Source organism: Trachemys scripta, chromosome 3, assembly GCF_013100865.1.
Source record: "Trachemys scripta elegans isolate TJP31775 chromosome 3, CAS_Tse_1.0, whole genome shotgun sequence".
Lineage (NCBI taxonomy): Eukaryota > Metazoa > Chordata > Testudines > Emydidae > Trachemys > Trachemys scripta.
The window spans coordinates 145383990-145407264 of record NC_048300.1 but is presented as its reverse complement, the minus strand read 5'-3'; the positions used below and the strand labels follow the sequence as shown (position 1 = coordinate 145407264).

Below are 23275 nucleotides of genomic sequence, written 5' to 3'. Positions count from 1 at the left end.
TTTGGATTTTTTGTTTTCATTCAGTGCTTTTAAACAGAAGATTTTTTTTTTTGCCGTTTTCATGTTTATTTGAGTTGACATTTATTTGTCTTCACACTGAAGGACTGATCCTTTGAGTGCTAGCAAGCACTTTCTTGCTACAACATGTACGCCTTGCATGAACAATGAAAGAAAACAGACATAAGGAAACATATTAACAATGGAGAAAGCATAAATTTACAAGTGGCCTTGTAAATAACATGTAGTTAGTAGATAAAGAAATAGTAAGAAGAGTAGTGTGTGATAAGCTTGCAGCTGAAACTTTGCTTATTAATATATTTTGCAGCTTGTGGACAGTTCAGGATCTGTACAGGGATTGGTTACAAAAATTAGTAAGGCAATTATATAGTGTGATACAAGGTAAAATGTAATGCACATGTATTAGTGTGTTTTAGAATAGGTATATAATCTGATTTATTATTATGTGCTTTGGAGATGTGGTAAACCCCTAAACCCAGCCTGCTGCATTTGAGTTTAAGCACCTCAGCGTAGTGTTGCTGTATGCCAATAAAAAAAATACAGACTCAGTGATGGATGGATCCTCTTAACTGTCTCTAGCAATTAATGCTATGGTGTGAGGTGTCTCTCCCCCCACCAACCTGATATTCAGCAGAAGACGTGCATCTATTTATCTAGACTATTTACTCTCTCCTTATACAAGAAAGCCATGACATTTAATTGTAATATTTTATAAACTAGTTTATATTTGGGGCTGGTTCCACACATTTTTATTTATTTTATAGTATCCACAAGTCTGCTCTGCACTTCACAAGCAACACATAGAAGTAAGGTCCCTGCCCCAAGGAGTTTGCATATTAAATGGTGGACAACTGAGGATCATAACATGCACCAGGGAAAGAGGAGGAAGCAGATGGGTTATACGAATATGACAGCAAGGTTACTCAGACATACATTTTATTGGTTTAATTTCTGGGCATGACTTTTTTAGGTAATGCTACAGAAGTGAGTTTTTAGAGGTGATTTGAATGAACTGTGGGTGAAGGTCTGGTGAAAAGATTTTGAAAGTGCCCCAAAATACAGAAGAAGATATGGAACATATAAGTGTGTGATGGAACAGGGTCCCATTCTGTTAGCATTTCTACCCAGCAAACACTTACAACTTTTGATTGTATTCTTCTATCTTGTAAGATGAAGTTGGGGGCCCAACTGTTCATGGATCCACAAAGATAATCACCTGATCCACACCCTTATTAGCTACTGGCACCTCAACTCCATTGACAAGTGCCCCAATCCCTGCACAGATGCCAGCCCGTCCTCTTGCCCAAAATGTTCTGCATGGGTTACAGAGATCAGGCATCTCTCACTTTGCAAAGTGTCCCATTAAACTTACAACTGATTCTGGTAATACATACTCTGGTCTGAGAGCATCTATCTTTGTTATGTGACTGATGTGGCAATTAATATTTAAAGGATCACATATCTTAAACATTATATATCATCTCTAATGTTGCTTGAAATACAAAATAGTTCTGAGATTTATGAACACAGTGGCTATTGCACTGTTATTTTTCTTTCTCTGAACTTCCTCCCTCCCTGTTTCGGGATGATTGCTTCATTCATTATTTGTTGGATGAATCCATTGTTCATTACTTTCAGTGTCACCAAATCCAGCTAAATTTTTGGCTTTGTGAAAAGATGGTGCTCACACAGAATGAAAGCTCACACTACTTAAAATCTATATTTCAAGTCTGCCCTTCAGAGGAAAATGAATTCAAACATTTTCAAAATGTAGCATACTCTTAGCACAGAACTTCTCTTCAATTTAAAAGCTGTATCCTTCAGCAATTCCAGAGCTATTTTTGAATATATTATAACTGTAAGATGGAGCTTTCACTTTTAATATTTGATAATTTCAGTAACTGCAGGTGAGAATTACCTACAGTATCTAAAACCTCAGGGTCTCTAAAATTAATAGTCAGTGATAAAAATGGCTATTCTCAAAGCCAGTATAGGCATGCACTGTGCAAACATGCTCTCACTGCTGTGCCAATACACCTCAATAATAAGTTGTGAAACATCTGCCCTCCCAGCGCTGAGCCTCTCCTCTGACTAGAGATGGTCACATTAACAGTGAATAATTTACCTAATTAAATTAGTCTTTTTTTCTGTCCATGAATTGCCATTGTGCAGGTTGTCCTTTTGACTGATTTGTTCCTTATTTGCAATCATTTGGAGCTATGTTCTGCCACATTTTACTCACATTGAATAGTACCTTTTTTTCTGAGCAGCACCTGCGGATTAATGTATTACTTATTGAGAGTTAGGGGTGACAGAATCTGGCCCTGAATGAGTAGTTTACTAATGAGCATTCATTATTTACCATTCACACTATGTGGTTGGTCCCTTAAGTCATACCTGGTTGTTCCCGTGCTCCTTCATTGGAGGACCTACATTTTCTGAAGAGGAACCTTTTTTTTTTCTATTTGCAGATCATTTGTAAACCCCGCCCCACCCCTCTCTTTATTTTTACTGTGTGATTCAAAGCCCATGGAACTGGATGGGAATCTCTCCATTTACTTCAATGAACTTTGGATCAGGCTCTTAGTGTGTTCATTATGTTATGTGGATAAATGTTCAATATGAACAACTAAGCTAAAACCACTCAACCCGGTTTAATTTGTAGTCTACAACAAAGTACATTTGGGATTAAGATTTGAACCAAGGTCTTCAGAGGTGGTTGTGTTATTTGCATACACACAGTTCTGCTCCAGCAGGAAAATAGTGCTTACAAATCACTTGCATTTATTTTAGCTAGAAAATACATAAATGGCAGAATGGCTATTTATAGTGACAAAATGGTTTTTAAAACTGTAAATTCTCCAGGGCAAAAACTGTGTCTAGCTCTGTGTTTGGAGAGTACCTAGAACATTTTGGACACTATCAAAGGCCAATATCCATCTCTTATTTTAAGTTGGGGGGGACCGGGCTATCAGTCCCAGGCGGGGCTGACAGCCGCAGCCCCATCTGCCCTGGGCTGACCGCCTGAGCCCCACCACTGTCAGCCTTGGGTGGCTGGTGGTTTGGGTAATGTGAAGAGCTAGATAATGGACTGGAGGCTCAGATAAACGAGGTTCTACTGCAGTTTAAGTGTTTATGACCAGACTAGTGTTTCTAGCATTTGTACTGTGCTGGAGGGAGTGAGGAGAGGAGCACTTGTGAGCAGTGGTGGAAGGAGGGATTAAACCTGTGGCATCTGCTGTGTCTTTTTAAAAGGTGGCCTTTCTCCACAGGTTAGTGCACCCATTATTTGGTTTTTATCATTGGCTAAACAAGAACACATTGTAAGTTCTTTGGAGGTTATGATAGCAACTTAGTATCTCTTGTTTACATCACTGCATTATAATTTTGATAATTGCTCATACCTTGTGCCACCACTGTACTGTGATATACCGGTAACTTTTCACCAGTCTAACAAAAGAGTAAGGCCTGGTCCACACTAACCCCCCACTTCGAACTAAGATACGCAACTTCAGCTATGTGAATAACGTAGCTGAAGTCGAAGTACCTTAGTTCAAACTTACCGCGGGTCCAAACGTGGCAGGCAGGCTCCCCCATCAACTCCGCGTACTCCTCTTGCGGAGCAGGAGTACTGGCGTCAACGGTGAGCACTTCCAGGATCGATTTATCGCGTCTAGACAAGATGCGATAAATCGATCCCAGAAGATCGATTGCTTACCGCCGGAGGTAAGTATAGACCTACCCCAAGTGCCAAGTTTTCTGCCCAGTACTAGAGAACAACGAAGTGCCAAAGGGCTCTTGTTGCGTTTCTTAAATTAAAGGAAAGATTCACAAGAAGAGAATATGTGGTGCAATCATCATCTCACCTCTTAACCGATAATAAGCTTGATGGCTGGCTAAAATCTGCTTCACTGATTCTTGTGGACAGACTTTCACACCAGTTGGGAAAATAGATGACCTCTTTGTTCGATGCTTCGCCATATCAAATATCCTTCTGATGGTTGACACTCTGGACCTCTTTGTTGTTCTTTCTGTTTTGTCTGCAAGCTGTTTGGCTTCATTACGATTTATTTTATTAGGGATTTCTGTAAGGGGTAAAATAATAAAGAGAGACATAAATAAATAAACACGCAGTATGTAGGCTTTCTGTACGTACTATAGGTTTTGGTCTATTTTCAATACGTTATCTTAAACACCAAACACTAGGGTATCAGAAGGGTAGCCGTGTTAGTCTGAATCTGTAAAAAGCAACAGAGGGTCCTGTGGCACCTTTAAGACTAACAGAAGTATTGGAGCATAAACTTTCATGGGTGAATGCCCACTTCATCAGATGCAAGTAATGGAAATTTCCAGAGGCAGGCATAAAACACTAGGGTTCTCAAATACCTACATTACTGTGAACATGTCAACAAACAGGCTGATATACTGTGCTGATATGGGTACGGTCCTGTGATCAGATCATAAAACTGGGAGTCAGGATATCTGATTTCTATTCTCCACTCTGACTAGCTCACTGTGTGACCTTGAGAACACATAGGGTAAAATTTTCTAAAGCACCTAAGGCCCAGATCCACAAAGGTAGTTAGGGGCTTAACTCAATGGGAGTTAGGTGCCTGAATAGCTTTGAGGATCTGGCCCCAAGTGACTTAGTAGCCTAAGTCCCATTTCCAAAAGTGATGTAGGCACGTGAAGCCATATTTTTAAAGGTATTTAGGTGCCTAATTCACCTTGATTTAAGTGCCTAGTTATTTTGAAAATCCCAGTAGGCACCTTTAGGCACCTAAATACCTTTACAAATCTAGCCTTTAGGAACCTAAGTTTCACTGAAAGTCACTTCAGGTGCTTTCGCAAATTTGACCCGTAATTTCTGTGTGTCTCAATTTCCTCATGAAAAAACGAGGATGGACATTGCTTGCTGTACTTACTTAAGGTTTCATAATCATTTAGATCCTTGGATGGAAGGCACTATAGAGGTGATAAGAGCCTTTGTGGTGAATTGTAGCTGTTAACATAAAGTCATGTCATTATTAACGCAGTGTTGTATTATGGAGAATAACATCTATAAGGAATGGCAATGCTTCCAGGGTGACAAAATACCCTCAATTTATCTGCAGGTTAGCAAATACCTCTATATTCTGAATGAGAGTTCTTCAGGACATATTTGTCCTATTTCTACATTACACCCAACATGTTATCACACAGCACAGCAGTTCAAGTTTGATTTTAAAAAGTTTAACAGAGTAAAAATAAGGTGTAAGCTATACATTTCAGTGAGCTGACAAAGTAGCCTTTTGATGAAGATAATGAAGAAGCCCTTGGGTGAAGCAATCAGTGTAGTTTAGATTCTATTCTTTAATGCTGCATAAATTATAATGTTGATGTTAAAATGCACTTTTAAGGATACTTTGATGCATTTTCATGGGCCTGATATATGCTTTAGTCATAAATGTAAATAAAATAAATTGTTAGTTGAAAGAACTGCCTTGAAAAGGAAGGGGTGAATTCTGTAGATAATTGGAAAACTTTTTGAGGCACAAAATAAGAGGGTGACATCATGTGCATGTAGCCTTGATGCTGATGAATTGGCTGCAAACAACAATTGCATTTAGAAAATGTTCAAACTTTCTAAATGGAGGAGAAAGGTGATGAACCAAGAGAACACATTTACAAGAAAATAAGACAATTGGAAAATTAAGAGTAAAACAAATCAAGTCTATTTTCCTGTGAATTTGAAGAAATTGCCTAAAACAAATAATACAAATTAGGCAGGGTGCTCATGATGGAAACCATGTATTTGGTATTTGTTAATACTATTTCAAACCAGGAGGTACGGCAGCACCTTCCAGTACTTTGGTTCCAGCACCACTGAAATTATGTCAGTTGTTTTTAGACGGATAAAGAGAAAATAAGGACGATAACATCACTTTGACAATTTGGAACTCAGTGAATTACAGTCTTGCAGAAAAATGGGGAGGAAATGGATAGGAAATGAGTAGCAGAAACACTGGATAGGACAAAAAGGGATGGAAAATCTGGAGATGGAAGAGGCTTTCCTCATATACATGGCTATTGTTGAGTTCTTAATTAACATCTGAATCAGCATCAAATTCTCCATGTGTAGAAATTGTGGAACTTGGTTTTTACAGTTTATAGTAATAATTATAGTTAACATGTGTGATAAGTAGTAGTCTTGTGTGTGTGTGTATGTGTGTGAAGCATTGACCATTTGGTGACAATGAGTACCATACAGTGGCTGGATATTTACAAAGTGAAGCCAATACACAATTGTTTTTGCCTTTTAAATCACACTGCAGGTTGCATGGCAGCAACTTTTAGACTTGCCTAAGTAGAACTGCCTAATCATCTGCAAGGTATATGAAAATGAGGATACAGTTATATAACATTTGTCATATCAAATCACTGCAGTTCACTTATCATGTAAATATTTGTATCAATGTATTACTGACATGTGCCACCGCAAATGAGCAAAAAGATGGAAAATATTCTGAAGAAATGACTGGGGTAAGACAGAGAGGGATAGATTAGTGCTTCTGATATATTTTATGTGTCCTTGGATTCACCACAGCTTATGAATGAAGTAATGTTTCCATATTCAGGGTGCAAACCAATAATAAACAGTCATATTTTAATGGTGCCCAGTTATGATCTATAAAGGTGAGACAACATAAAGGATTTTGCTCCATGCAAATACTGTCAAGGGCTACCAGAAACCATAATGGGCCAAATACTGATGCATCCTATGCACCACCTGTGGCAGTAGCAGCAGTGGAAATCTCATGCAGGAAGATTCCATCCCAGTAAGATCTCCAAGGCAGGTCTGTGCAAGCTCCTCTGCAAGGAGGAAATATGCTGAATGAGGCCAAAAGCCCACACAGAGAAGAAAGCAGGAGGCTATGGTTTCTGCTTCACCCCACATACTGTATTTATGGTTATGGCCCAGCTGCACAGGCCATCTGACTAGTTGGGACTGAGGATTTTGTTGCTAAGCCCATGATAGCTTTTGTATGAAGCAAAGAGCTTTCACGAAGGATTTGCTTCTCCAAGATTTGACCCTGTGGCATTAGCTTGAATTAAGAACCATTCTATTTACAAGACTATTATGATAGAATAGTGACTGCAGCTCATGGCACCTATGCTAAGATTGGGATTTAGGCTGCTGGATCAGGGACATTGTACTTACATGTATTCACCCTCCTGACCCACCTTCAATAGCCCATGCTCTGCTTGCGTGTTCAGGGCAGGAGTAATCTTCCTCTGCTATAGCTACTCCAGCCACAATCTCCCTTTTCCACATACAGGGGCACAGTGGGACCCGAATGGGGCAGAGAGCTTTGCATGGGCTGTGCATACCTGGATGAATGCCACCCTATTTGCATCTCATAGGTGACCTATTCCTTTTTGTACACGACTCCTACTATATGAACTTGTGAGCTCACTGTCTTGTCAAACCTCTATAAACCTTGATTTAGAAAACCCACTGTCTCTTCATAATGTTTCCCAGAATGCTAATTGAAGAGCAAACTCTCTGTGGATAGAAATGTTCATTTAGACCCCTGTCCTCCCTCTGCTTTAGTGGAAACTGTCAATTATACACCTGAGAAATGTTCACCAAAGGGCACAAGCATCTTAAATGGCTTAAACATTTTCCATGTTTGAATATGTCATTGGATTATGCAGCTTGTTTTTGTGTGCATCTTTGTCTCCTCCTGTTGAATAAAAATATACACATATATAAGTCCTTTGCCAGGTGGTGATGTGCCTATAGGCTGTAGTCTACCCTATCTCTTCCCCCCCCCACCCCCTTTATATCTGATTAGATGCGGATCATCCAATTTTATATAGTGTATTTATTAAGCCCAATACCCAGAACACTTTTTGAAGAAACCACATCCCAAAGAATCCCAGGAATATGGGAATTTATTTTAATTTAAAGCAAATAATTTTTTTGGGAGGGGTATTTTTCACTGTTGTGTGTATACATAAGACATTTGCCCTGCACAATTCTTTTGCCCTTTTGTTTAGACCTGTTAATTGGCAAAGGCATTTGTACCAGTTTTACCTTCAGGAGATGTATGGAAAATGGTTTTTATTTCGTCATGATAATTCTAGTTCAGGAAAGCAGACATCGGCCACAGTATGGTGACTTTTTAATAATAAACTTTAGGTGTTTATGTAGTGCTTTACAAATGTTTAACTAACTAATCCTCACTAACTACCCTATGAAGGAGATGGGTATAATTCACCGCGTTTTCCAGATGGCATAATTGAGGAAGACAGGCAAAGTGGCTTTACCAGGGCCAAGGCAGGAGTTCGTTTCACTGCAGATATTAAAATCAGGAATCCCTGTTCCCCCAGTCCTGATCTCAGACATTTACAACCAGGGCCGGCTCCAGACACCAGCGAAGGAAACAGGTGCCTGGGGCGGCCAATAGAAACGGGCGGCAGTCCGTCCGTTGTTGGGGCGGCACATCCGGGTCTGCGGCGTCCATTCGGCGGCGGGTCCTTCAGTGCCTCGCTTCCTCATCGGCAGCACTTTGGTGGCAGCTCGATCGCGCTACTCAATCGGGCTTTTCTTTTCTTTTCTTTTTTCTTTTTCTTCGCAGCTTGGGGTGGCAAAAAAGCTGGAGCTGGCCCTGTTTACAACACAGGTTCTCAAACTATACTAGTCCTGAACAGGAAAATCAGAATCTTTTGTTTCAAAAATGTTGAAACAAAACCTTTTGGTAATTTTGATTTTTTTCCAAAAATTTTTGGGGTTGGGAAATTTGTCAAACTGACCTTTTTCTGTGAAAAAGTTTGTTTCAACAAATCAGCATTTTCTGACAAAATAATATTTTATCAAAAATTTCTCGACCAGCTCTATTAATTTACAGGTTGGTAAAAGGAGAGTACTGTATGTGGCTATTTAACAGGACTCCTAGAAAAAAAGAAAATTAAAAACTTCATGGAGTAGGTCAGTGGGATTTTTTTCTTTTCTAAAGAGAGGAGCAGGGAGGTTGCATCCCTGGTCCCTTTCCTGTTATTACAGTGGATGTCCTTTTATATATATATATATATATATCCTTATTTCTGACTGCCAATACTACCTGTTTCTCCTAGTTCTCATTTTTTCTTTTTCAGGTCTGCAAAATATACCCACATGACTGCATTATGCTTCTGGGTTAATTCAGAATATGACATTTAGTTTGACTGGATGCCAGAAAGTTGATTATATGCAAAGAGAAGAGTTTCAAAATCGTGAATGCTTGAATAGAAAAGTAAAGGGTGTCATCAGGACAAAAATGTTAAAGTTTGAATAATTCAGGAGGAAAAGAAAAGAATTGCCTGAAATCAACCCAAAGTTTGAAATCAATTAAAAAAAAAAAAGCAAGTTAGTCTCTGTAATATAAGAGCATGTTCTCCAAGTGTAGAGAGGAAGGCTTGATTGATAAATGAGGCATATTGCTTTCATAGTAAATTAATTACTAAATAAAACCCAAGACTCATTCAAGGAAGAAAACTGTAACTGGTAACAAAGAAACTGACCAGAAATTACCAACTGGGTTATTTCAGCAGCTTTCCTATCGATGTGTTTAGGTCACCCAAAAGCAAGAATTAAGTGTACAGCAAGTAAAACAGTATACTATTTGATATTTAAATCTGTAAATGTAGGCAAGGATAATGACATATAATTAAAAATATATCAGCAGCTCTCTAGAAGTGATCGATTAGTATAAAGTGAAGAAAGAATCCAACATATGAGCAGTAGAGCATATAAGGTGCAATTGGTACAAATAAAAGGACAAGTGTTGGACTTCTTATTCAGAACCATATTCCCATTCATTAGTGGGAGCAATCACGAACCAAAACTGGTGGTACCTGCCAGTGGTGGGCAGGGCCTCTGCAGCACACTCTTCAGTGTGTCCTGATACCATGGCAGTCCCTCCACCCCAGTTCCATGGGGATGGGGTTGATGGGGGGACAAGCAACAGGACTGAACAGGGCCAGAATTAAGGCAATGCAGGTCCCTACCCATGCAACTCAGCCGCCCACTCTGAGCAGCAGTGTCAGCAGGGCTCGTCTTACCATGAGGTGAACTGAGGTGGCCGCCTCAGGTGCCAAACTTGGGGGGGGGGTGCCATTAAGACCCAGAGTGTAGAAAACTGTGTCTGCTGCTGGTGCATATGTATTCTCTCTGCTCTAGATGCACAGAGACAGAGTGCTGTGCTGGAGGAAGGAGTGCACAAGAGATGTAACAGGCAGGCAGGAGAAAAGGTGAGAGGGAATAACAGAAAGCAGCAGGAGCTGCAAGGAGAGAGAGGAGGAGGAGCCTCTTATGTACTTCTCTAGCACCCCCAGGAGCCTGGACTGATTAACACCAGCTTCTCAGGGAGCTTCCTGTTTCCTGCTGCTTCCCTGAACCCACTTGAGGAGAACAGGCAGTCAACTGAAGTAGCAGGAGCCAGTTAGGCCCTTAAGATGCTGATATCTTCCCTCACTCTGGCCCTGCTACCAGCCTGCTTATTTTTTCCTTCAATTGAATCTCGAGAGCCACTATAGCTGGCACAGAACAGCAGTCATGAGTGAAAGAAGAAAATCCCCCTCTGGGGCAGTATTCAGAAAAAGAAAGAAAGCGAAGGAAGCTTTTCTATCTGAGCAGGAAGAAGCTCTCCTGAGATATCTAGACACAAATGTTCACTGTGAGCTTTCCGGCCCCAGTGAGGACGTGAGTGGTGAGGAGATGCCTGATCTTCCAGTTAGTCAGAGTGCAGGTGACCTGGCAGCTACTGCAGCATCCATATCTCCATCTCAAATGGATGTAACCATGCACATTCCTGAAGAAAAGTGCAGATCAGAGAAGAGTGTGGTGGAGGCACAGAAACAGCTGCTCCTGAGTTTAGTTCCTTAAATCTAGATGATCCAGGACTGTGGACCCACTTGAGCAGTAGCTTGAGGGACTTCCTTGTACTGCATGGGCCACAGCAAGTGAAAAACTTCATGTTCCCCAAAGACAATGAAAATAGAAGTTTCCATCCAACACATTACTGGCGTGAAATCCCCAATGGTGACAAAGTGGAGAGGCCATGGCTTATGTACTCAAAAACTCAGAATGCTGCATACTGTTTTTGTTACAAACTCTTCCAGTCTAATGTTCCAGCCACATTGGGTTCTACAGGAACAAAGGACTAGAAAAATCTGGCTAGAAATCTGGTGTGCCATGAGAAGGCAGCAAATCACCAGAGAGCATTCCATAGGTGGAAAGAGCTTGAGATGAGACTAAGGTTAAAGGCCCCCCTAGATGATCAGCATCAAGAGAAGATTGCATCAGAGTCTCTTTACTGGCAAACTGTTCTGAAAAGGCTCATTGCCATTGTGAGAATGCTTGCTACCCAAAACCTAGCACTGCATGGCACTTCAGATCAGCTGTATGTGCCAAACAATGGAAACTTCCTTAAAATTATGGAGCTGATAGCTGGGTTTGATGCTGTACTCCAGGAGCATCTAAGAAGAGTCACCATCCAAGAAATGTACACACACCACTACCTTGGAAAAACAATTCAAAATAAGATCATGCAGTTACTGGCAACAAAAGTCAAACATCAAGTATCAGGGGGTAGCCGTGTTAGTCTGTATCTACAAAAACAACAAGGAGTCTGGTGGCACCTTAAAGACTAACAGATTTATTTGGGCATAAGCTTTCGTGAGTAAAAANTCCTTGTTGTTTATGTATCAAAACGAATATCTTGAATTAGGTCTGGAAACAAATGCGGAGCTTGTGCTTCCGAAGAAGTGAGGTTTTTACTCACGAAAGCTTATGCCCAAATAAATCTGTTAGTCTTTAAGGTGCCAAAAGTCAAACAGAAGATTGTGGCAGATCTGAAGTCAGCAAGATATTACTCTGTTATTCTGGACTGCACACCTGATATCAGCCATATGGAACAAATTACTTTAGTTTTGTAACAACAACAGAACCTAGTGAAAATGTCCCTGCAATGCTGACTGTCAGAGAGCATTTTCTAGAATTTATTGCCATTGAAGATACTACAGGAGCTGGTATGACAAATGTACTTCTTAAAAAGCTGGAAGATATGGGAATTGCGATAGCTGACATGAGAGGTCAGGGCTATGATAATGGTGCCAACATGAGAGTCAAAAACAGGAGTGTAGACACGGATCTGAGAGATAAACCCTCAAGCTTTTTTTGTCCCATGCAGTTCTCATTCATTGAACTTGGTGGTCAGTGATGCATCAACAGCTTCTAGTGATGCTGCTGAATTTTTTAATGTAATTCAAAGTATCTATGTATTTTTCTCTGCATCAACTCATCGATGGCAAATTTTGAAGCAACATCTGAGAACGTCCTCTCCGACACTGAATCCACTGAGTGCCACATAATGGGACAGTTGAGTGGAGGCCATAAAGCCTATCAAACACCAAATTGGGAAGATAGATGATGCCATAGTTGCCATTATGGAGGATAATGCTATGACAGGAACTGTTCTTGGGAGAACAGTGGCAGAGAGAAATGGAATCACCAGGAACATACATAACTTCAAATTTCTGTGTGGCTTAGTGTTGTGGCATGACATACTGTTTGAAATAAATGAAAGCAAAGTCATACCTCATCTTACCAATCAGACGAGGGATTTCAAAATGTTCTGAAGAGTGCACAGAAGTTGGCAGAGGAACTTCACACTGAAGCTATTTTCTCACCCATTCAAGAATACAAGAGTCACCGAAGAAGAAGACATTTTGATTACGAGGCACGGGATAATCCCATAAGAGACCCCAAACAACAATTCAAAGTTGAATTCTTTAACCAGGCGCTAGATTGTGCAATACAGTCAGTTGAAGAATGTTTCATGCAGCTCAAGGAACACAGCAGTTTATTTGGGATGTTGTATGATATTCCCAAGCTCTTCACTATACCTGAAGAAGGCCTGCACCAGCAATGCTGGGCACTAGAGACAGTGCTGACACATGATGACATGCGTGATATTGATGCGAGTGATTTAGGTGATAAACTGAAAGCCCTTTCAGCAGGATCAACTCCAAAGGCTCTTCTGGAATATATGTGCACAAATAAGATGACCACCCTCTTTCCAAATGCTTTTTGCGCATATTTCTAATACTTCCTGTAACAGTTGCCAGTGGAGAACGCAATTTCTTCAAGTTGAAATTAATAAAAACACATCTATGCTCCACAATGACACAGGAGAGGCTGGTCGGCCTTGCAACCATCTCAATAGAACACGAGCTGGTCCAGACTGTGGACCTTCAGGAAGCAGTTCAAATCTTTGCAACCAAGAAGGCATGGAAAGCACCACTTTAATTATTCAAACAGATAAAAATGCCAGTGTTTACTATGCAGACAAGGAAAGTTAAATTTGCTGTTCAGGCATTTAAAAGTTAAGAATTACTTAACATTTTTGAACAAGGCATTTTAAGTTGTTAATTCTCCTTTATTGGGGTAGGTAGTAGAGCAGTACCATGAGAGCAGCAGAACAGGAAGAAAGCAGAATTGAGACCTTTCAAAGTTTTTGGCCCAAGCAAGGGGCGGGGGCGTCATTTGAGCTCTCCGCCTCAGGTGCCAAAATGTTGTGGGCCGGCCTTGAGTGTCAGGGTCCCCCTCATCTACCCAGCATGGATCTTCTTCTTTCCCTTAGGAGTGACAGCACCGGTCTCCTCCTTTTGGGAAACTGGTAACAAAAGGTGTGTCAGAAGGGGTCTCCCAGTCCTTTATCACAGCATTTGGGGGGGTGTTTATTTGCTCTGGCTGATGGACTGAGCCCACAAAAACACAGTATTTTGCTTGGGTCTATTGGCAGGGCTCCCAGAGTGAAATGTATGGTGCTGTTTATGCTTCTTGTTGCTATTGTTTTGGACTGTCTGCTAACTCACTCAGATAACCTATATTGGCTACACTTGGGTCACATTTCCAAACTTTTGCTGAGAAACATGAGGGATAAAAACTGACCTTTAAAAAAAAATTTAAAGTGAGAGTCTGAAGTAATCACCAGATTCCAGGATCTGGGACCATGGGCACAGACCTATAGTACATATGCTTTAATCTAACCCTGCGCTGGAGAATGGCCACTGTTTGCTACAGGGTATTTCCACAAACCTGCAGTGATTGCCTCATGGTAGATAATTTTGATCCTGTCTCAACTTCCCTCACCAATTTTCCCCTCCCCCCAAAATACAAAACACTCTAAGCAGGTTGGGGGGCAGTAGCTAACACAGAGATCATGGCCCAATAAATCTTATCATAGAATCATAGAACCATAGGTTTAGAAGAGATCCAACACCTTGCCCAAGATGTAGGATTTGTTGTGTCTAAACCAGGGGTTCTCAAACTTCATTGCACCGCAGTCCCCTTCTGACAACAAAAATTACTACATAATCCAGGAGGAGGGACCGAAGCCTGAGCCCCATCACCCTGGGTGAGGGGACCAAAGCCCAAGCCTCACTGCCCCAGGCCGGGAGGCCAAAACCAAATGCCAAGGCTTCAGCCACATGCAGGGGGCCTGTAACTTGAGCCCCACCACCCAGGGTTGAAGCCCTTGGGCTTCAGCCCTGGGCGGTGGGGCTCAGGCTTCAGCCCCAGACTGCACCAAGTCTAAGACAGCCCTGGTGACCCCATTAAAGTGCAGTTGTGACCCGCTTTGCAGTTCCGACCCACAGTTTGAGAACCACTGGTCTAAACCATCCAAGACAGATGGCTATCCAGCCTCTTTTGGGTTAAGGGAGTACAGTATGGAGCCACAATCTTTAGAATGTTTCAGAATCCATGAGATTTCTGTACTTGAGAACCCAGGAAAGCTGTAGTTTTGGTCTGTCATCTCTAGCTGCTCCATAGGATGATTGGGTGGCTTTCATTATTTACTTAGGCAAAATTCCCATCAAAATCTGGAGGAATTGTCTTACTGTAATACAATATTCAAATGAGACAATGTACTGCTGAGGCCATTTTCCTTGTATGAATGAATGACTGATCCAATTTCATAATTAGTAAAGAAAAATCCTGAGAGTCAAGAACATGTATTAAAATAAAACAATAGAAGAGTTTTTGATGATTTATTTCCAAATATGAAGTTTACAAAATGACAGTCATAAAGCTCTTGATTAGAAAAAAAATCATTTGCAAAACACAGGTTTTTTTTGTTGTTGTTTTTTTTTAAGCAATGGCTTTAAAATGGATAAGCAAAGGGATAGTGAACTAAGTAAGGGCAACTTTTCCTTAACTGAGTATCCCTAAGGAACTTGACCACTGACATACTGCTCCCCTTCCCAAATTTTTGTTCTCCTTGCTTGCCCACACAGATGTCCTTGGTTTTCTGACATCCTAAACCAGATGAAGAGTGGGAGAGATGGAAACTCAAACACCAATCACCGAAAACAAACGCTGAAGCAGACAGACTGAAACAGAATTTCTCCAAGCCTATTCTGAGGGTGTATAACAGGTCAAGAGAACCTTCTTCTCAGAATCCATAGCACCTGCCAAATCCCAACCTAAGGAGCTAGTCAGGGTGGAAAACTACTTCATTAACACTGACTGTCTACAGTTGACAGCCAAGTCTACGCAGCATCATGCTCAGTGAAGAACAATCCTCCTACTTTGCTGTAAAAGATCACACGTTTGGGAAGGTTCCTCTTGTTGCACAGATCCAAGCCTATACACTGACCAACAAACATCTCCTCAATATATGTTCCCTTCTATATGCATCCGAAGAAGTGGGCTGTAGTCCACGAAAGCTTATGCTCTAATAAATTTTTTAGTCTCTAAGGTGCCACAAGTACTCCTGTTCTTCTTTTTGCGGATACAGACTAACACGGCTGCTACTCTGAAACATCTCATCTTCAGTCCGAGTTCACACATTCACTCTACAGGAAGTATTGGTCACGTTGAAGAAATCTTGACTTAAGACCAGTGAATCTGGACCCTGCCCTTCCTGCCTGGTAAAAGAGAATCATGAGTTAGTGGGTCTTTCCTGACAGAAATAACCAATGCCTCATTTAGGAAAGGAATCTTCCCTTCCTCCTTCAACTAAGTGCAACCAGCACTGAAGAAATGCATCCTGGGTGCAGCAAATCTATTCAAGCCCTGCCCAGTATAAAACCTTCCATTCCTGAGCGAGTTCTTAGAGAAACTAGCCAAAGGCTTCCTATGAGCTCATCTAGCTGAAGCCAATACCCAGGATCCAGCACAATCTGGTTTCAGGTCAGGACATGGGCCAGAAACAGCATTATTGTCATTGGTGGATGATTTCCTGATGTTAGTGGATAGAGGACAGACATCCATTCTCATTCTCCTGGACCTCTCTGCAGGATTTGATACTGTTGACCCTGAGGATGCTGCTGCCCCACCTGAGAGAGGTGGCAAGGGTCCTAGCGAATGCTCTATAATGATTCAAGTCCTTCCCTGAGGGATGCACCCAAAGGGCAGTGAAGAGACACTCCACCTCTTCCATTAGGCTCCTCATTTAAAGAGTGCTTTTAGTATCAATTCTCCATACCAGTGGCTCTTGACCTTTACAGACAACTGTACCCCTTTCAAGAGTCTGATTTGTCTTGTGTACCCCCAAGTTACACCTCACTTAAAAACTTACAAAATCAGACATAAAAACACACAACTGTCACAGCACACTATTACTGAAAATTGCTTACTTTCTCATTTTTACCATACAATTATAAAATGAACGAATTGGAATATAAATATTGTTCTTACATTTCAGTGTGTAGTATACAGAGAAGTATAAACAAATCACTATGAAGTTTTAGTTTGTACTGACTTTGCTATTGCTTTTTATGTAGCTTGTTGTAAAACTAGGCAAATATTTAGATCAGATGAGTACCCCCTGGAAGACCCCTGAGAACCCCAAAGGGTACATGTACTCCTGGTTGAGAACCACTGCTCTATTCAATGCTATTCAGCATGTACATGCAGCCACTAGGAGAACTGTGAGACAACATGGGGTCAAATGCCACCAATTTGCAGATGACATCCAACTTTATCTATCCTTTGATATGTACAAGCACCGCCAAGGTAGTTCATTGGTTGGGGAAGATCAACTAATGGGTGAAGAGAGCAGCTGGTTGAAGCTGAAGTAAGATGATGGTTATGCTGGTTGGCAGAAGAAAGCACTTTTAGGAGTCTGAAGCCATGGTGTCTAAAAGATCACCTAAAGCTCTGGGATAAGGATACCAGTCCTTAGGCAAATGGAACTGTCCACTGCAAAGGTAAAGCTTACCTGTGCAGGAAATAGAGCTTTCTCAGTCCATGAATCTGCAGTGAACTTCTACAGGAGCTAAGAACCACAACAAACCTCACTACATTTTGTTCCACTTTAAGGTTCTTGACATAGCCTTTCTAAGAGAAAGGAAGGATGGTGCAGAGTTTAGGGTGATAGATTGGGACATGGAGTCTTACATTCAGTTCTTCGCTCTGCCACAGCCTTTCAGCGTGACCTTGGGTAAATCACTTATTCTCTCTGTGCCTCAGTTCCCTTTTGGTAAAGTGGGGATAACAGTACTTCCCTAATACATTAAAGTCTGTGAAGCACAAATGGGTACCTCAACTGCATTAGGTATAAGCACTTAGCAATTTTGTGAAAATGTAGGAGTGCTCTTTGGTGATTCTCAATATGGTGTTTAGATCTGGCACTGTCTGTCCCATAATTGTGGTGGAACCCTTCACTGTAGAGGTCACTCTGAGTAGCTGACCTAGCCTCCCCACCTAGGGAAAGAGAAAAGAAGCCCCCTTTTAAGTGTCACCTAACTTATACTTAAGGGTCATTAAGAGGCAATGCCAAAGTGAACAGCCTTAATGGCTCTAGCCTGCTCTCCTGGGGAGTACTGAAACATGTCTGAACAGAATGGGTTGGACTGAGGGACCCATGGACCCTCAGGAGGATCTGGGATTGCTAGGAGAATGTAAGTTGATTCTGTTCTGTTCCTTTAATGTAAGAGGAAAATCTGTCTAACTTAGCCTGCAGTGAAACGTAAGTGTAGGTGAAACTAAAGATGTGTCAGATCTTTGTTGTTGTGGAATCCCTTCTTCTCTAATGCTTTGTTCCCACTATTTAATTTAAAAAATTGCTTTAATAAGGGCATTTATTGGTCAATATCACAGGTTCCTGAAGGTGCCTGAAACCCAGTCTGGCCTGCCAAGTGGTAAGTGATGTTGGGCCCTAGTCTAAGATGCCAAGATTCCACCCCAAGACAGATAAGGCCTGAAGCTGGGAACGGGCAACAGGGGATGTCACCAGAAGCAGAACAGAGAACTGCCAGAAGCTGGGAACGGGTGACAGGGGATGGATCATTTGATGATCACCTGTTCTGTTCATTCCCTCTGAAGCACCTGGCATTGGCCACTGTCAGAAGACAGGATACTGGGCTAGATGGACCTTTGGTCTGACCCAGTATGGCCATACTTATGTTCTTATGTAAGGGGAAGAGGCCTTCAGAGAGGGTGTCCTTAGAGAGACCAGAAAAGGGGTAGAGACACAGCTAGTCCTGTGTTCATGACAAACGTGTACATATAATTTAGGGTGGAAAAAAATTAAACCCCATAACAAATACACCAGAATGCATATACAGTTTTTCTCCTGAGAAAAGGATGAGAGCACATGAACCACACATGACAGAAGTTAGTCTGGTTACTTAATGTCTGACTAGAAGGTGCTAAGATACCATAGTTACGAGGGCACTGTAAGAACTTGTGCAGAACATACTAAACCCAAATATGGCTTTCTAGCATGTGGAGAGTAATTTGGGTAAAAGTCCCTTCACTGTGGCCTTTAACTTAGATCCTTCAAGGGGAGACAGCCTTTTATTGGTAATAAATATCTTGTTCTTTAGAGTCATCTCTATTGTTTTTCTCTTAAAAGCTATCTTGTCTAAGTATTTATAATACACCAATCACCATAGTATCTGTGTGCAAACCTATAATACATGTGCTACTCCTGTTTAATATTCACTAACAACACTAATATTTTATTAATATATTTAACTTTGGAGTTAAGTCAAGGAATACTAAATATTAAAAACCATTCCTAATTAATTCACTATTTTTGCATTCAAAGTAACCTGAATTTTATTTTTTCAGTTGTTTATAAATATAAACAGGGAAGCTACCGTCCTTAATTCAGCAAGATGAATTTTTATTTCATAGATAAACTGTGGAATAATTCTGATGAGTAAATCTGGCATTCCCATGTTTTGTTTCTTTGAATTTTTTTAATGATTTCTCCCCCCCCTTCCTTTGGCATAGATTTGTTTAACCCTTTTCTCAATGGCAATTACAGTAAAAAAAATCTGCAACAGTTACTGTTGAATTGGCACAGCTCAATGGGAAGGGATAAGTCAGAATGAATTAAAATGATTTCACAGAGCACACAGAAAGCCATTGTCTCCTAAAGAATGACTGTGAGTGAATGGCGAATACTTGTCTACTTAAAAACTGCCTTAAACTTAGCAGCCTTGAGCACTGTTATGTAGCTTGCATATATTCTTTCTGACTGAAAGCAGGGTACAAAAGTACATAATTTCAATACATAATTTTAGGAGATCCTGCTTTAACTCAAAGCCTGTCAACATTTTCATTGGTGAATTTGTATCTTCAGTGCTTTGTAACTCATATTCATTCTAGGTTGAAATGAAGCACACACTTTGTGTTGGGTTTTTCTTCTGTGTTAAAAAAGGTTTGTGCCAGCTTAGTGGTAGGGTAAGACATAAAATGTGAGTTCAAGTTCAGTCTTTGGATCCTCCCAAGACTAACAAGTTCTGGAGCATTGTTGAAGCTCTGTCTACTCAACCCATGAAGTCCCCTTGTATTCCTCTCTAGAAACCCCCTTTGACATGTGTAGCCTTCTTGGTTGTTGAAGATCTCACAGCAAAATTAGATGGGTAGGGAGAAAATAGAATAGCTCAGAAAACTAACTCAATTTTTTTGGCCACCTTGAAAATAACAATTTGAGTTTGACAGTTCTGTGATGGGGGAAAAAATCAGCAATTGATTAATCCATGAACTAGTTTAGAGACTATTAGTGTTCTGAAGATTTTTTTTTTAAAGGAAAAAAAAGTTAATTTGCATTTGAGCCTTCAATGTCCTAAGAATGCTTAGTTTCTTCAACTATACATGTATAGCAGTTGCAGTGTAGAGTATACTGGAAGGGCCATGAAAGTTCTGAACACATCTAGATTATTTCCGCTATCCACTAACACCCACTACTTGAATTTAAGTAGTTAGAGTGAGATTTTAAAGGTATTTAGGTGCCTAAAGATGCAGATAGTCAAGTAGTGAGATTTTCCTAAGCACCTGAATCCCCTTGATTAGGCACCTAAATACGTTTGAGGTTCTCAGCCCTCGGGACTTCTGAGAATCACATGAGCCACCTGTCTGCATCATTGAACACCTAAATACCTTTGAAGTCAATGCATGTATATTTGAGAGCAGAATTTAATTTTAAAAAGGTTTTACTATACCATATTAATAATGAATATGTACGAGAACAAAAATAATCCCAATATGTGTGTAGACATACATTATAAACATTGGGGGCGAGGGATTTTTCCAATTATTATTAAAAATGAATGTATATAACAAACTACTGCCCGATAAACCAACAAAAGCCAGGAAATTCCTATAATCTTTGTCCCTAAGTACTGCAATAATATTTGATCAAACTGTTGTTTGCTGCTATTTATTTTAAAGAATTAAAAATAGTAGAGATGAAAAAAATCTATTTAATCATTTAGTCCTTTCCCTCTTTAGGTGCAAGATGATCCCTAGATATTATCTAGCGTGTCTTCCACAGGTATTATGAAATGTTTCAGTAATGGGATTTCTATTAAATCTCTTGTAGAAAACTCTCACAAACCAGTCTGGCACTTTGTTAGTAAGTTTCCCCTAATATTTAGCCTAAACTTCTCTTTGTAAAATGCCATCCAATTATACCGTTATCAGATGTATTGCAATATCTAAGTACAAGAAATGATAAGCCAGAATATTCAGCTTTACTTTTCATTTAATTTCTTTCTAGTTTTATAATCACAATTGTACGCATTATTGATACCATCATTAGTGCATTAATAATAACACAGAATAAGTTTCATCTTATAATTTTGTAAATGCATGCCTTAAATACAAAGGCAATGCAGCTTGGTAAATCTTTTTTTCATTGGATTTATATATTCACTCTCACTCATCCCCTTTCTGCCATACTTCCAAATGTTAAGTGATTCATTGCAATTATTTATGTGAAGTGAAAAGGTAAAGCGGCATCATATGAATTAACTGCAACTGGTGCTAGCATTATGCCAAGGTAAAACATCCTCAGTACTTGGATGCACTAAATGTTCTCCATAGCTGTATGTCTATATTTCAGTGAGATAAACCAATTATTTAAAAAAACAACAATCTGCAAACAGAAAAATGGTAATAGTCTTTGCTGCACAAATAAAGTTCTCTAAATGTTAACAGCAGACTAAAGAATGCTGGAGCTCTCTCTTCCTCTACAAACATTTAAATACAGATGGAAATGCTCTTTTTCTGTTACTGCCTGATCTCTGCATTTAACTAACATGACTAGGACTGAAAGAAAGTAAAATGTGTTAGGCCATTTATGAATCCCTTAGGCAAAGTGTAAAGCAATAGCAACCTGGGATTTTAATTAGATGACATAAATGTCAAAGACAGACAGAAAAGTTAGTAAGCAATCTAAAAAATAACATAAAACAAAGACATAAAAACCCCAAACCAAAAATGAAATCAAACAAACAAACAAAACCTGGATAATCATGGAATAAACATGGGGTTACCTGCAGTGTACACTTTAGCTGCCGGGTTGTCCCAGACATCTAATAATAAAGTTGCGGCCTGATTAAACCCACGTCAAATGTCCCCATCCTTCTTTCGGTATAGCCAGACAAACAAAAAACCCAACAACCTTTTGTGATAAGAATAAAATCTGACGTTTTTTTCCCTGTATGTAAATGAACAAGGGGAAAAACACATCTTCATGTTTTTGTTTTTGTTCTTGTTCATGCTGAAAAATTGAAGAAAGACTTGTGAACTTTTCAATATGTCTAAAGGAACAATTGTTAGTTGCTTCACTGAATACAGAATAGTTGTCTCTGTTCTGTCTCGCTTTTATTTTTTCTAAAGGCTTACAAATCAGTGCTTCCTTTTATTTTTTGTAGGAATCTATTCATTGAAACAGATTTTAAATTTGTTACATGCCAGAAAAAAATACTATTATGATTTTTTTTACATTTTTCACTAAATAAATACTTAAGTCAGCAGATGTATTCTTTTTCATTTTTCTTTTATAATGTTTATATTTTTCTGCTTGTTCTGCTGTACACATTTATCAGTAACATAGTCCTTATTTGTATTGCTATTTTCTGTTTTTTTTGGCAGTATTGTTTCCACCTACAATATTGTGTATATACTAGGAGTCTTTTAAGTTGGCCATGACAATGCCCAGTAAAGCCAAAAATACACTTTGTTGCTTTCTTTTCAGTTCAGTAACAACGAATTCTCATTAAGAGTACAATCATTTTCTTATGCATTCACTTCAGCTATTTTGCCCCTTCTATGTAATTTGTAATTGTTCTTCATCTAGAAACATAAATAAGTAAATAAACTAAAGTGCATCTTTTACAGAGAGTTTAATGCTGAGTAAACCTACATGATACAAGTTAAGTCAACATTTTCTTAGGGTAGCCTGTCAAGTTAACAATATCACTAACCTAGATTTTTATAGCACCCAATTCTAGGCAGTGACTTTTATAGCTAGGGAAAACAACTTGACCTTTCCAAAGATTTTTCAACTACGACACAAAATAAATAAATAAAATCATTTTACATGTGAACTTACCTTTGCTTCCTTGAACTTGGAGAGCAAGACAAATGACCAGAAATATTAATCCAGTTTTCAAATGCATGCTGGCAATTCAGAACATTCAAGGATTGTCATGCAGGAAATATGACTAGTTTAGACTGGCTAACAGATTTCTTTTTAAGAACTAAAATCCCCAAACTGCCTCGTATTCCTACTTTTTTAAGGAAGTGCCCAACAGTTTGAATTGTTTTGAATCTCAGGCAAAGAGTGAAACAGGTGCCAGAGCACAGTTACTGAACAAACCCCTCAAACACACACACTAGTAGTTCAGGAGACTGAAAGGGGGACTGGAGTGGTAAACTCCTAAATGTGACAAGAGTGACGAAGTTTAAAAAAAAAAGCCCAACAGT

The 23275-nt window shown here is 39.8% G+C and overlaps 1 protein-coding gene across 1 annotated transcript in view; it reads right to left on the bottom strand.

Moving 5' to 3' along the window:
* The window catches only part of IMPG1 (interphotoreceptor matrix proteoglycan 1), an 89668-nt gene extending 66700 nt beyond the window's left edge, over window positions 1-22968 (bottom strand). Inside the window, exons 1-2 of the mRNA XM_034767018.1 lie at window positions 22902-22968; window positions 3885-4103 (exon numbers count right to left, since the gene is read on the bottom strand). Coding sequence (XP_034622909.1) covers window positions 3885-4103; window positions 22902-22968 — 286 coding nt within the window. The remainder of the gene's footprint in view (window positions 1-3884; window positions 4104-22901) is intronic.
* Window positions 22969-23275: the final 307 nt, after the last annotated feature.